Source organism: Equus caballus, chromosome 4, assembly GCF_041296265.1.
Source record: "Equus caballus isolate H_3958 breed thoroughbred chromosome 4, TB-T2T, whole genome shotgun sequence".
Taxonomy (NCBI): Eukaryota; Metazoa; Chordata; class Mammalia; order Perissodactyla; family Equidae; genus Equus; species Equus caballus.
Window position 1 is genome coordinate 53171193 of NC_091687.1, and position 15236 is coordinate 53186428.

At 37.0% G+C, this 15236-nt stretch overlaps 1 protein-coding gene across 1 annotated transcript; it reads right to left on the minus strand.

Moving 5' to 3' along the window:
- Positions 1-2982: 2982 nt before the first annotated feature.
- SOSTDC1 (sclerostin domain containing 1) lies at positions 2983-7376 on the minus strand. The gene is made up of 2 exons (XM_001495777.7): positions 6907-7376; positions 2983-4401 (listed from the first exon to the last, which is right to left on the minus strand). The coding sequence occupies exons 1-2, from the start codon at positions 7109-7111 to the stop codon at positions 3986-3988; spliced, it is 621 nt and encodes a 206-aa protein (XP_001495827.1). The 5' UTR covers positions 7112-7376; the 3' UTR covers positions 2983-3985.
- Positions 7377-15236: the final 7860 nt, after the last annotated feature.

The following is a 15236-nucleotide window of genomic DNA, read 5'->3' on the forward strand; positions in this document are numbered from 1 at the left end:
GATTTTCCCACTGAACTCCTTTGGGGTGTCTACAAGGATTCCATCAAAGACTTGCCATGGATTCCATTTTTCATAAAAACTGTATGACTATAGAAAGTGTATAAATGCTGAAAGAAACATTTTCAAGAGTTAAGTCTAATCCAAATGATGCTTTAATTCCAAATATAATGAATTAGATTTTGATACCTAAATTTTATGGTGATGGCAGAAAAGGGTTTTTCAACATATTAAATTTAAATTTTCAAAGGCTTTAACTTTATTCAGCAATTTGGAAGTTTCTTGGTTTTGCTTTGGCTAAATCTATTTTCTCCATTCATAACTACCTAGTGTAACCATTCTACTGAGTATCTATTAAAGCAATTCTCATGCTAAATAGATAGATCATGTTACATTATAAAAATCATTCTAGTAGCATATAGGGTGAATGATATAGCATGATCTCCTGGTAAAACTTTACTAATTACAATGTGGGACCAGATGGATTAAGATTAAGTCTTTCTTATTTAAAAAAAAACATACTCCAGGGGCTGGCCTGGTGGCGCAGTGGTTAAATTCGCACGTTCCCCTCCGGAAGCCTGGGGTTCGCAGGTTCAGGTCCTTGGTGAGGACCTAAGTGCGCACCGCTTGGGAAGCCATGCTGTGGCAGGCAGCCCACACATAAAGTAGAGGAAGATGGGCACAGATGTTAGCTCAGGGCCAGTCTTCCTCAGCAAAAAGAGGAGGATTGGCAGCAGACGTTAGCTCAGGGCTAATCTTCCTCAAAAACAAAAAAGTACTCTAATTTTCATTGCATTTCAAAAAGTGTGCAGTAAAATAGACATAGTTAACAGATTGCCAATTGACGGTTATTTGTAACTAAAATAGATACAAATGATTTCTAGATAAAATATTAATTTTTTTTCACAAATAGATATTTCTAAAGGCTCCACGTCCATATTTAACTTAGGGATAGCACACTATATGTATTATTTATTTGTATATGTGCTAATAATTTTTCTTTAATTTTTATTATTGATATATACATCTATCTACACATATATGTAAATACATAAATATCAATATCTATCTTCTATCTATTAAACCACTTGAAAAAGTCCTATTTCCATAGTGGCCAAAATAAATTTGATAAACAAATCCTTTATGGATAGATATTATGAATGGAACTAAAGGTCAGACTCTGCTAGAATTATCACAATTCATCATTTTGAAAGATAGTTACTAAGGTGAGATTATAATTATGCAGAGTTTAATCAGACTGGAACATGGGAGTTAACTGGGGAAAAAACCCCTGAAATATAATCAACAATTCAGACACAAGTCCTTTTCGGAATTTTTAAGTAATAACTACAAAGCTACTCTTTCTGTTGACTTTTAATTTTTATTTTACTGAGAGCCTGATTATATCCTCAGTCTTTCTTATTGACTGCTGACCTTTTCTTGTCATTTGATGTTAAATACCATGCAGTGCATCACCAATGTATCATGGCTTGAAATGGATCAGTAAATTGAATGTGAGCATGAGAAATGGATCCATTCTTGACTTAGTAGAGACTAGAGGAGTCTTATTTATAAGTTTCCTTTAATCCAATTTATTTTTCCTAGTATATTCATTTACTAATTACACTATTAGCAATCAAATCAGTGATAATCTTAGCATTTTATTATCACCAAAACCTTTGTTTAAATGTTTTATTAGTAAAAGGTAAGAACATAGTCTTCTTGATTGTAAAAAGCCATTGTCAGGTCAAGTCCTATTTATGCTTCAGATCTTAGGACACACTAATTATTGAGATCATCTCTAAGGCCTTCTGTAGAAGGTGCTGTCTTGTTGAGAAGGAAGAAATGGCTAAAATGTCTTGTTTTCTGTGTTATGTTAAATATCCCATAGTTAGCAATGATAAACAAGTAAAATAGACATATGAAACAACACATTTTTGGTATACTCAAGCATGATATAATTATTATGAATGTCCCACGTATTAATATGATGATATAATATCAAGTATTTTAAGATGCAGTTAGTAAGACTGGAAGATAAATCAATAGTGGACTATGAATCATTACTTTATTTGATGATACAATAATTAACATTATTATAAAATCAGGGATGCTTTCTTGTCTTCATGTATGTTGAGATTCTCCTGCCTCTCATAAGGAACAATATTAATATCCTTATTTAGCCTATTATGCTTTATGTGATTACATGAGACTTTTAGACATGTAATTACAAAAAGAACAACCTACTACCAAGGAGTACCAAGGACTCCTTCATGCTCAGGATCCAAAAAAGGAAAACCCAGAAGATCTTATCGATATATAACTAAGGCTCTTTGGTATTCTTCATTTGGAGTGATGGGATCAATCATTTGATTGAATTCACACATCAGTCACTTAACTATATAATCTGGTTCAGGACTGTGATTATGTTGCTTAATATAAGAACATGTTAAAATTGAAAACATTGAAAAATTAGTTTTTGTTTTCTTTGTTGTTTTTATTTTGTTTCACTTTTTTCATTTGAGGGTCATACAGTAGTATTTGAAGCTCCCCAATGTATGATTGTGATTTCTTCACAATTCCTGTCTCAAACTTGGCTGCACGTTGGAATCACCTGGAAAACCTTAAAAACTGCTGATATCTGACTTCCACTCCCAGAAATTATGATATAATTTGGATGGCAGCCTGGACATTGGGTCTTATAATATCTCCCCCAGGTAATTATAATTGGTAGCAGACTTGGCATCTCCGGATGTATATAAATATGATATTCTCATTATAACTCACTGCTGGATTTCCACCCGATTTTCTCAATCATTCCATTTACTGAAAAGATGGTTTCCCTTTTTTGGTCTCTCTCTCTTACTACAGAATTTTCTATCAAAACTTGAATGTTCCTTATCAAAAAAAGCAACTACTCTGATACATTTACTCTGTAAGTTTTGTAAACACGTACCTTTTCATACACGTTACAGGCAGCGACAATAACTTTTAGCAGTGTTTATTTTTGTCAAAAGAAACTGATGGAATTGAAGGTCAAATTACCTTCTGATTGCACAGATTAAACACAAAAGTATTACGTATTTCAGCTTAACAAAGCATCTTATTGATTTTAAAAGATTCACACTATTGATAAAGTTCGTGATGAAACACATAAGTAATAAGGAGACTAAAATATTTATTTCACATATCTACAACAGGTATCCTCATATTTCTAGATCAACCACAAATCATACAGGAAAATATTTAGGTACATGAAAAAGCTCCAAAACATAAAAAATTAACATTTTGAAAAAAATCACATGTGAAAGCTCATTAAATAATAACATTGACAAATAAATAGTTAATCAGCTTTACTTATTAGCTGCTGTCATGCATTTTTGGCATTCCATTCCAAGCGAGGGTCAGCATGCAAGGTATAATTTCATACTATGAGACTGTAAAAAGCTACAGGGCTTATTTTTGAAGTGAAATGTCACAAGGTCTTTCACTCTTTCAAAGAGAGATCACTCATGGCTGCTAAGCTGTTCCCATGAAGATCACCAAAAAGCACCGTTCTGAAGTGTTACCGTGAAGATTCACGGCAACAATTTTTTTTTTTTACTTTTCACTTCTGAAAGGGTTTTGGGGGGGGGGGGGGAAGGGGGTGGGATGGTTTGGGAAGTAGAGGGTAACTGAGAAGCCCTTTTCTGTTTTAAAAAGTAATGACTCAGTGATGTATATAGCATCACCAGTCTTTCAAGAACCACGGAGAATTAAAACTACGGGATGCGTGGAATTTAAATGCAAATTGCTCTCACAGATATGCGTACATCTTAAAAAGCTTGAAAAGGAAGTCCTGATACTTAGGACAGCTTGCTGGGTTTGAACAAAGAAGAAAGCATATATTTTCAAGTAAGAAAATAGCAATGGCAGGCTTGAGTCTCCCAAGCAATCAAATCTGTAAAGCGGATGGTTACTAGTCAGTCCAGTTTTGAGAGTCTGAGTTCTAACTCATGCTGTGCTTGCTGGATTTGCTGGCTCTTTTCCGCTGTCTGTGATGCTGGGCTGGCTTTGCAGGCGACATGCTCTCGAAGTTGTGACTGGACTCATTGTGCTGCCGAGTGTACCTCTTGCACTTGCAGGCGGTGACCACTGTGATTTTGTAGGTGCGCGTGCTGCCATCTTGGCACTGCAGCTGGATTCTCTGGGTACGTGTCTTGTCATTGACACACCTCCACTCCTGAGAGCTCCTCCTACTCCAGTACTTTGTTCCATAGCCTCCTCCGATCCAGTTGGGGAGCACTGGCAGGGGCAAGCACTCGCCAGCACACACCAGCTCCTTCAGAGGGCTAATGCTGGTGCACTGGCCGTCAGAGATGTATTTGGTGGAACGCAGTTCCCGGCAACCCACTTGAACACGAGCTGCAGGAAATAGAAAAGATCGTGCATCAGAGGCAAAAAGCAAATGGATGCTTTTTTTTTAGGTAATCTGTAATGACAGAAACAATATCCAATGATAGCAAATTGTCAAATAGGAAGTGAACCCCCTGTTCTACTTTCACAATGCAAAAATCTGTCTGAATGGTGGTAAGGCCACTTTCATGAAAACCATCAGTTTACATGGCTATAACTTTTTTGGAATAAAATAAGCTAGGCCTGATTCTTTTTCATGTGCAACATTAGCTGATTGCATACTGGAGTATTTGAAAATCCCATTTTCTTAGTCTAACTCTCCAATAAGGGTTAAGCAGCTCATACATTTATGTGTAATTATTCATTCTTCAATAAGCTAAAAAAGAGTACATTTTAATCTTCTTTTTTTCATGAGTCATATTGGTTAATGTCTGCAAGTGCTTTTAATTAGGTTTTTAAAAAACCTATTGAGAAAATGTGCAAAGTATTTAAATATTGTGTACAATGCATATGCTTTCTGTAATATTTTGTTTCAATTAGAAAATTCAGCTGCAGAGACTCATACATACATTTGTGCACAAAGTCTGACATTTCACATATCAAACTTAATAACTACATTTTAGACGTAAATTCCCAAGCTATCTTTTAAAAACACAAATACTAAAATGTTTGAAATGCAAAATGTCACTACAATTCAAGATTTAAAGAATATAAAAGCCCTTAAATCAGGAACGTATGGTTGCCATAACAACTTGGCTACATTTCCATGAATTTTATGGCAGAAAAATGCCTAACATGTCTGATTTATAACTGCAAAAGGAACCACGGTATTCGTTTCCTGAATACTGGTCATGGCAAACTTTTTCTTTAGTTGTTTGAATTTGATAGGTATGTTTTCTAATTGGCTGTTTCTTGTTACATGCCTTATGTAATTAAAGCAAAAATTAAACTTGAAATATTTGAGTTTTCCTTTCCATTGCTTTGTTATCTAAACTTGAGGAGAATTGCCTGTAACAAGCTTGAAAAGAAATCAAGGCTCGTTAACCCGAAAAGAAAAAAAATGTTTGAAAGTATACACTGCTGAAGTTCAAAAATTAAAAGTTATAAGGGACATTGAAGTGGCCTTGCATTGAATCCTGAAAGCTAATTTGAAATAGACACTGCTTTAGGAGTTTTACTTCTCTGTGCCAAAGTACTTCTGAGGTGATAGACATAGCTGAAAGGGATGTGATAATTGTGAGAAATTTATGCATAATGACACATAATCCGTATAGATATAGAGTGTGGGATTAAAATTAAAGGGTAAACTAGTTGGCCGGTCGGTGCGCTCTGCCTGTCTGCTTCAGATTCCAGCTCCCCTTTCTGCAACTGCCTTAGGAATGCACCTGGAAACAGCCGGAGATGACTCTGACTTGTCTTTTTTTTGTTCCTGTGTATGTAGAGATTTGGCATTTTTGCAGTGACAGTTCATTGACAATGAATACCCACCACATTGCTCAGTAATCTAATAATCATCAGATATTTCCTGTGTACGTAAAAGCAACCACCTTCAGAAAAGTTAAAACACCTTGGTTTTCTTAGAAAGACATTAACAGTCGTATTTACTTTGACTTTTCAAAGGTCAAAACTACCTTGATCAGTTAAATGGAGTTAAGGAGGAGGAGCAAAAGATTTGTGTAAGATTTCCTGGGCACCGTTTCTCTCTGTCTCTCTTAAAACCTGATTATTAACATGTAAACTCTTCTAAAGGAAAGGAGTGAAGCAAAAGTTAGGAGAAGAAATTTGAATCCCTCTTGCTAGTGGGCAATTAGCGTGTCAATTAAGCAAACAGAAAAGGAAAAAAAATACCCCCTATACAAAATACTATTGTACTGTTATTATTTTAACTCTCTAAAGTTATAAAAATTTTCCCCAATCTTTCACAGAAATGTACAATTACCTAAATTTTGATCTGGTTAATAAGGAGTTATCTCAGAAAAATAAGATTCTCCAACATTTCTAGTTTTATTCCTCTTACACTGATCACCATCAGAACTTTCAACTATTTCACTAGACATATTTTAGAAATCTGCATGAGCAATTTTTTCCCTGGAAAGCTTTTATTCCCTTGTGATTTCCTATGCCTGCTTTGGTTAGTCACCTTTATACACTTTACCAAAATTGCACGTGTGCTGAAATAAACAGAAAGCAACCTGAATTTAAACTATCTAGAACAATGCTTCTTTAAAATTCCCCCTTTGAATGATTTTAAAGAAGCAACAATTTAATTTCTGGAAACATTTTCTTTTTGGATGTTTGATAAAACTTAAGTCTGTGCCTGCAGTATCAAATCACCATTTAGTTGTTAACTTCGTGGGGAACAACGCCAGTCTACACATGCAGCAGATTACTCCCAGATTGTTTAGTAAAATCTATATGGTTCCCATTAGTTAGCAATGAAACAATTCTACAGGAATGTGAGCTAATGCTACCAAAAAAGAAAAATCAAAATCCAAACAAGTAAAACACACTTACTGTTCCGATCCAGTCCAGTGTTACTGAAATGCCTGCCTCCATTTCTGGCTTGATTCATAGTGTTGTTGCTGCTGGAGTGTGCTGGAACAGGTTTAACCACATGTGAATAAAGGATTTCTGTGGCATCATTTTTAAAAGCCAAACAGCTTTTCATTAGGATGCATGCAAGGGGGATGAGATAGAAATGAATGGCAGGAGGAAGCATGGTGAGTAGAGGATTTGCTTGGCTGGAGAGCTGGTTAATTCCTTTCCCTCTGCTTCTGCACTGTAACTGTGAAATTCCTCCTCAAGGTTCCCTTTATATATCCACTGAGGTTTGGCGTTCATTCAGGTGTAAAGTTGTGTAGAGCTTCAGAGTGAAAACACAGAGAAGGGGTGGGATCCCTACATGACCCTGCAAAAGAATTTTACCAATGGAAGAGAAGACTACAGAAAAGGAGGAGCTTGGTATACAAATTGCCTGAAATTTCAGAGTTGGACCTCATTAGCTGTCTGTGAGCTGAAGCAGCCAGTGACGTTCTACAGCAACTACAGACTCTCTCTCTCTTTCTGTTTCTCTCTCTCTGCCATTTCCTTTCCTGAATCTAGTTCACATTCGGGTTTAATTTAAATGAAAACATGCTGCTGTTCCTTTGAAGCAATTTACATTCCCACAGTTGTTCTCCTGCCCTTAGGTTTGAGAGTTTTTGGAGTAGGGAGAGGGTTCATCCCAGATAATAGGAGGAAGTCGTGTGAGTTTAAATATTGTAGGACTTGCATGAAGTACCTAATTAGTTAAGCAGATTTTGTTTCTCAAGAAGCAAACCAATGCTTTTTTTCTTTAAAGTATAAGGCACGGAGCTAAAATCTGCCCCTTGGACACGTTTAAATAATGCACCTTTGATCTGCATGAACTGCTGCGCTGCTAGGTAAATTATTGCCAGGGGTTCTGTGTGGAGAATAATGAGCATAGCTCTCACTGCATTAAAGAAATATCAATTTTCATCTTAAAAATATGTCACAAGCGTTAACATTCATAGCACCATTTTACGTGAAAGAGAGTCATTTCTGACAAATTATTGTTCAGCAAATTGAAAATAATTTTTGCTAGGTCCTTCTTTTGCTGCAGAATATGTGCTCTGCCTGCATTTATTAAACATTTTGTCCATCGCTTCCTTTGACTTTGCTGCCCCCGTAAGAAGCATTGTACTTTTCTGAACTTCCTCATCCACACCTGGAACAGATGTCTCACGAATACAGGGCCACTGGTCTCCATCCTTAAAAAAATCATGAAATTCCATCTGATTTATGGGGCATTTTGATCAGAATAACTACATATTCTGAATCATCTTTTCAATTTTAAATCCATTTTCGCCTTGTGTGGCGACTAAAATGACCTTATAGCATAGATATTCTGTATCTCTCTTCTTTATAAACTTTAGCTCATCGTAACTACTATCCGTATCTATCTACCTATCTATCTATCTATCTGGGTTTCTCCACAGTGGCACTATTGACATTTTTGAATAGATAATTCTTTGTTATGGGGGGCTGTTCTGTGTGTTTAGCAGCACATGTGGCTTCCACCCACTAGATGCCAGTAGCACCTCCCAGTTCTAAACAAAAATGTCTCCAAACATTGCCAAATGTCCCCTGCGGGCTAAAACCAGCCCTGGTTGAGAACTACTAATTATCTATCTATCTACCCATCTCACTATAAAAAGAAAGTAAAACTAAGAACAAAAGACTAATTATTTAATAATAGTAAGGAATTATTGTTGGTCTTTTTAGGAGAAAATACTACTGTGGTTTTGTTTAAAAACAACAACTGTTTTTCTTTTAGAGGTATATACTGCAATATTCCTAGATGACATGATATCTGGAATAAACTTCAAAAATAACGTGTGGGGGGGGGGTGTTAGTGGAGTGGGTTGGGCAAGATGGGTCATGGGTTGATGGTTGCCGAGGCTGGATGGTGGACATTCTATTCTGGTTACTCTTGTATATGTTCAAAATTCTGCATAATCAAAGTTTTGGAAACGAGTCAAAAAAATCAATGTATACATACTGCCTAATAACAATCAGACCCCTATCCTAAGGTTGTATGTCGTCATTTATGCTAACATCCTTCCTGGAAAATAATATATCAGTTTATTCTGTGCACATGGAGATTAGACATGAGGCCTTCTTCTAAAATGCTGACTATGAAGAAGTTCTTATCCTGCGTATCAGGGAACTTGATAGTAACTACATGAAATATGTTAATACTGACCACTGACCAGTAGACTTAATGCCTAAAGGAAGTAAGAGGGTCAAAATAATCTAATCTCTTCCCCATTCCTATTTCCTTTTTGTGCCAGGAGGAGGAGATATTTTAATTTGCAGTTTATTAGGTTGGGCTAATCAGATTGACCAAGTTACCTCCTAATTGTTCAATCTGCCCAGCACCTAAAGTTCTGTAGCCTCAGCCTTAGGATATTGCCTCAGGCAGAAGGAAAATTAGGAATGAAGGCACTGTATGTGGTGCATGCGGCCAGGAAAAATTCAGGGTTCTTAGGCCCAATATATCTTGCAGGACTAAACTAGAAAACTACTTCAATAAAATAATCATCAGTTTGATATTTAACAGTTATTCTGGTCAGTTTAAGACTACTTCTTTAAGAATAACCACAAACCGTAATACTCTGATAAGATTACAGGTGGAGATGTTTAATATCATAAATGATTAAGGAAGTATTCTCCTGAGCAAGCTATGTTGTTTCTCATCTCTAGGATTCTGTGTGTTCGTGTTTCTCCTTCTGCTTGGCACTTCCTTCGCTCACCCTGTCCTCATGCCCTTCTTCATTGGCTAATACCTGTTTTTCCCTCAAGTCTCATTTTAGATGGCACTGGGTCTAAGAAAACTTCCCTTGCCCTCTATCTCCGTGAGTCTGAAGTCAGCACCCCAACCATGTGTGCCAGAGTGGCTAGTTGCCTGATGGCTTCAAAAGCCTTTTGTTAGAAGAACAATTTTAATCTTATGAATATTGTTGAAAAGTGGATAAATTTGTATTTAGGAAACATAAAAAAACTATCCTTTCACATATAAAAAGATTGGTTAACAATTATGGTGGGCAATGGTTAAGATGGCCCCTAATAATCCCCTCCTCATGCTATTCACACCCTTGAAGAAATCCCTCCCCTTTGAGTGTGGGTTGGACCTAGTGACTAACTTCTAATGCATATATTACAGTAAAGAGATGAGAAGTGACTTGTGATTAGGTTACCAAAAGACTGTGACTTCAGTATTGCTGGACTGCTTTAGCTCTTTCACTTGCTTTGATGGGAGCCAGCTACCATGATGAGAGATTTCCTATCGAGAGGTCCCAGTGGCAAGGAACTGATGTCTCTCACCAAAAAGGAAGTGAGGCCCTCAGCCAAACAACCCATGAGAACCTGAATTCCCTCAACAACCACGTGAGTGAGTTTGAAAGCAAATTTCCCCACAGTCAATCCTTCAAATGAGGCTGCAACACTACTTTACACTTTAGCTGCAACCTTATGAGAAACTTTAAGCCCGAGACACCCACAGAAACTATAAGATAATAAATGCTGTTTCAACCAAGTTTGGGGGTAATTTGTTGCACAGCCATAGATAATTAACACAGTATTATCTGTTTAAAAACAAAGATATAGTAATTAAGCCATTAACTTTGTGGATAATACTAGGGCCTTGAAAGCATCAGATGTGGAACCACTAAATATGGTGACTGTGCAACTTTAATCCTTTGGGCAAGCTTTGAAACCTATTTTCCAGTCCTCAACTGTGTCATCAGTATGGTGCTATTATTAATAATCAAATAACGATATTAGAATTACTGCTATTGGTCTGATATGCAAAACCTGAGAAGTAATTTTAATGGTCTAAAAGTATTGTTTGTCATGTGACTCCTGCCAGTGGATTCCAAAAATCTAAATTTGAATCGTATTTCTACCATTTACAATCTGTATGAACTTGGATATATTTCCCGAACCTCTCTAAGTCAGTTTCTTCATCTATAAAACATGACCAAACTTCCCTACCATACAGAGAAATAAAAAAATATGAAAATGTCTAATGTAAAACCTGGTCCAGAAGAAATACGGAAAAAATAGTCCTTGAATATGAGTCTAAGAGTACTGTTTCTCATTAGAGACTCTGAATTTAAAAATGAGTTTGGAAAAATTAGTCTCAAACAAATAGGATTATCCTATTTAAGGTGAACAACAAAAAGTGAAGAGAAAGGAGATTGTTTAGCCTGATTAAATACGAAATAATGTGTTAATGTTATCTGGTTAAAAAAATTATCCTGGCCAATTGTTTTTTATCCTTGACAAGGAAGGAATCAGAGTAAGTATAAACAAAATGTCTTTATTGAATACAACAAGGAGCTATAACTGGTCCTCTACGGATTTAAACTATTTTCAGAGAGTTTCAGTTAGTAAGATAGAACTCGTTAACTGGAAAAGTAATTAACCATCATTAGTTTAGAAAAAAAAAACTAGTGTAGAATCTTCATGCACAAAAATCTTTAAGAAGAGGAGGAACTAGTATCTACCATTCGTTTCGTATCAACATGTGTTGAGCCCAGAATTTGTCAGACGCTATAGTTCAGGGACTGCAAAACTGAATGAGACGTGGAGCCTGCCCTCTTCCCTTTCCCAAAAGCTCCTGTTTGGAATTCTGCTAAAGGATCCCCCTAACCTGATCTCCCTGGATAGTTTCTTCCTCCTCACTACCTTTATTAGTTTTCTCTTTATTTTTACTTTGTTTAAATGCTTTTCGGTTTTATTTGTAGAATAATCATTCCTTTTATTATCACTGCCTCAAGAATGATAACGTTAACTTAGACAACACTGTTTATAATCTCCTGTGTAACCTGATGTAAAAGCCAAGAGGAAATTTCAAATCCAATGGATATATTTCTAGATAGAGCGTCTCGATCTTGGCACTACTGACATTTGGGCTGGATAATTCTTTGTTATGGGAGCTGTCCTGTGCGTTGGAGGTTATTTAGCAGCATTGCTGGGCTCTACCCACTAGATACCACTAGCAGCTCCATCACTCAGTTGTGACAACCAAAAATGTCTCCAGACATGCCGAACGTCCCCTCGTGTGAAAAATTGTCCTGGGTTATAAACTACTGATCAAAGCAAATTCTCCAGTAAACTTCCTAAAATGCCAGCAAGCTACTGTTAAGGAAAACCTCACATGCAAGCTCTAGTGAGCAGGTTAGGACAGTGGGGACAGGGCTTCCTCCTGACTGTACAAACTAGGGAGAATAGTAAGTTGTCCTTTGTAGTGGCATTTGCTGCCCTGCACAGTAGGAATTGATGCCCTGACGCTGTGCATTCAGCCCACACAAAGTCCCTAAACTAAATTTGACCAAGGCTGACAGTACATAAAATAAATACCCAGCCCCCAATCGTGGGCGGGAGCTGTATAATTAGTTTTGTTCCACAAGCCTGTTAGTTGTTCTAAACCATGTTTTACCTAGAAGCTTTTTAGATACGTGAATTCAGGGCCTGACGTCAGACCTGAGTCAGAATCCCTTGGGGTGGAACCCAGGAACCTGTGTTTTCACAAGCTCTCCAAGTCATTCTTGGGCATGACAAAGTTTGAGATGTACTGTTCTAGACTACACATGTGCCGTCCTAACTGTGGCCTGTCCCCATAGTCTCCATTACAGTTGCCTCGTCTACTTAACTGGTCCTCTGCTCCAGATTCTCCCCTTTTGCACAATCAGATGGAAGCCCTGCCCTAAAGTTCAGCCCAACTGGCCAAAACCTGAACCCATTTCCTTTCCCTATATTTATTTCTCCCTAGGGATTGGATGCTCTCAGTGTCCTCCAGTGACTGATTAATGCTGTGTTCCACAGCGATGGTCACAATAATCACTACCTCCAGGGATATCATCACTCATTAGAAATTTTGGCAGTCATATCTGATTCTGTCAGATATTGGTGTTGATCCAGATTTAGCCAAAATACTTTGATCACTGTGGTTTTGATTGTTGTCCACCAGACTCAGAAGCATCCCACAACCAGGCTCCTAGCCCTGGCAACATAGAGTCTTGCTTCACTCTTTCCTGAAGAGTCTCTTATTCAAGTACCAGTGGGCTTCATAGCCAAGCCTAACTCGCTTGTGACCTTACAACACCCGTGGAGACTTAGTTTGCCATTCCCGAGAATGTTAGAAAACTGGAGAACAAAAAGAATTGAGTAGAGGATTTGGCCCAACAACACCACAGTCTTTTCTGGAAAATAAAGTTGTTGGAAAAATTTCTAATTTAAATTCTGATATTTTTAATGAAGCAATTTGCTTCTAAGTTACGTACAGACGGAAGCTCTGGTATAGGGGGACCCACAGGAACAATGTAGCTGGAGTGAAGGGGTTATGATAGGAAATATGGTAAACAAGTTTGACTACATTGATTGGAAAGGTAGATTGGAGCAGAATATTGACTACAATCCTGCTTCATAGGTTTAGAAGTTTGGACACTACTTGGTAGACAATGGAGAGCCCTTTGAAGGATGTTATGGGTATGTATGGATGTGATTATTTTTATTTTTGCAAAGTAAAAACGTCATGTAATTTATACCCAGGTAAAGTGATAGAAAATTTCCAGTACCCAGAAGGTCCCCTCCTGTCCTTTCCTAGTAACCACTTCCTTCTTCCTCCCTGAAATAAACCACTATTCTGATTTCTAACACCAGTTATTAGTTTTGCCTGATTTAGACTTTGATATAAAAATAACTGTTTTTCATTTTGTGTACTATTGTGTTGCATGGACACCTACAATTTATTTATCCGGTCTAGATCGGATTAATTCAAGCTTTTGGCTATTATGGATATAATGAATATTATGAATATAATGTTGCTATAAACATTCTTGTACCTGTTGTTTGATGCATATGGGCATACATTTTTGTTGGATATATATCTAGTTGTGAAATGGATGAGACACAGGATGTGTGTATGTTCAACTTAAGTGGATAATACCAAAGAGTTTTCCAAAGTGATTTTATTAAATGAAATTTCCACTAGCCCTGACAGATTTTAAACAGGGGAAGAGCAAGATCAACACTATGGTTCAGGATGGTGGATCTAGCTGCAGTGGATGAGATGGTTTAGATGTGTTTATACAGGAACATAGGGAGGAGGAACCCGATTACAAGAGCCCAGATGAAAAATAATGAGATCCTGAACGTGGGGGAGGTAGGAAAGCTTAGGAGAGAGATGAGAGACACTGCAGAGGTAGGTTGGCCAGTGATTGGAAATAAAGGCAAAGGTGAAAGGAAGTTTTAAAGCCAGATGACTGTGGAGATTGAAGTGTTGGGAAAACCAGGGTGAGCAGAGTTTACAGTTGAATAATGAGTTTAGACTGAGTCAGGATGAGGTTAGGGTGCTGGTGGGAATCCAAGAGGAAGTGTCTAAGAGACAACTGGAATCAGAGCTCAAGAAATCTTTCCAGCGACTGACAACAATTTCACTAGGATACTTTCCTATAACATTGTAACGAAAGAACTTGGTTAAGAAATCTATTGTCAAATGACGCTGTCTAAGACTTTCATTTACATATCCACTGTCACCTAATCATGCTTCCTAGATTTCTTTAACCTAACTCCTTACTTTCAGTAATTCCCAAGTATTATGAACTACTGTATACACATATATGTACAAGCTTATAAAATGTATGCCCTGTGTTTTATGTGAAACCGTAAACAATAAACATCTCTGCTTCTTTTATTATCCATCTAGTCATTGGCTTAGTTCAAGTTTTCATCATTTGCCTGAGCTGCTGTCATAACTTCTTAACTGATCTCTTGCCTTCCATTCTCAACATCCTAAAATGCACTCTTCATAACGGGATCCAGAATGATCTTTTAAAAATGTATATCCAAACATCTCACATAAACAGGTCAGTTGTTCCTTTTACTTGCAGAACAAACACCTTCATGGGCCAGCTACGCTCATGTCTTGCCACGTTTTCACTTTTGTTTTATGTTTCTGTCGTGGTTTTTCATGCCCGTCATTCAACTTAATGCTTTCATGCCTTTTGTTCCTGTAAATATTCTTTTCATATTTCAAAATTCTGCTCTTTGAAGCCTTTCTTGACTATGTAGAGTTAATCAAACAATGAGAAACAAGGAAAAGGACAATTGGGGCAAAAGGAAATTCTTCTGAATACACTGGAGATGGATCTCTGAGAACTGCATACTACAAATCAAAATAATATAAAGACATTTATTTTCACCTCAGTAAAATCATGTGATTTACATTTCAGCCCTAACATATAGCAAAACACATTTAAGATCAGTAAGGTAATTTA

Coding starts and splice junctions, on each gene's coding strand:
- SOSTDC1 (XM_001495777.7), bottom strand. CDS start 7,111: ATGCTTCCTCCTGCCATTCATTTCTATCTCATCCCCCTTGCATGCATC. Junction 4,402..6,906: donor CACTGGACTGGATCGGAACA/GTAAGTGTGTTT, acceptor TATTTCCTGCAG/CTCGTGTTCAAGTGGGTTGC.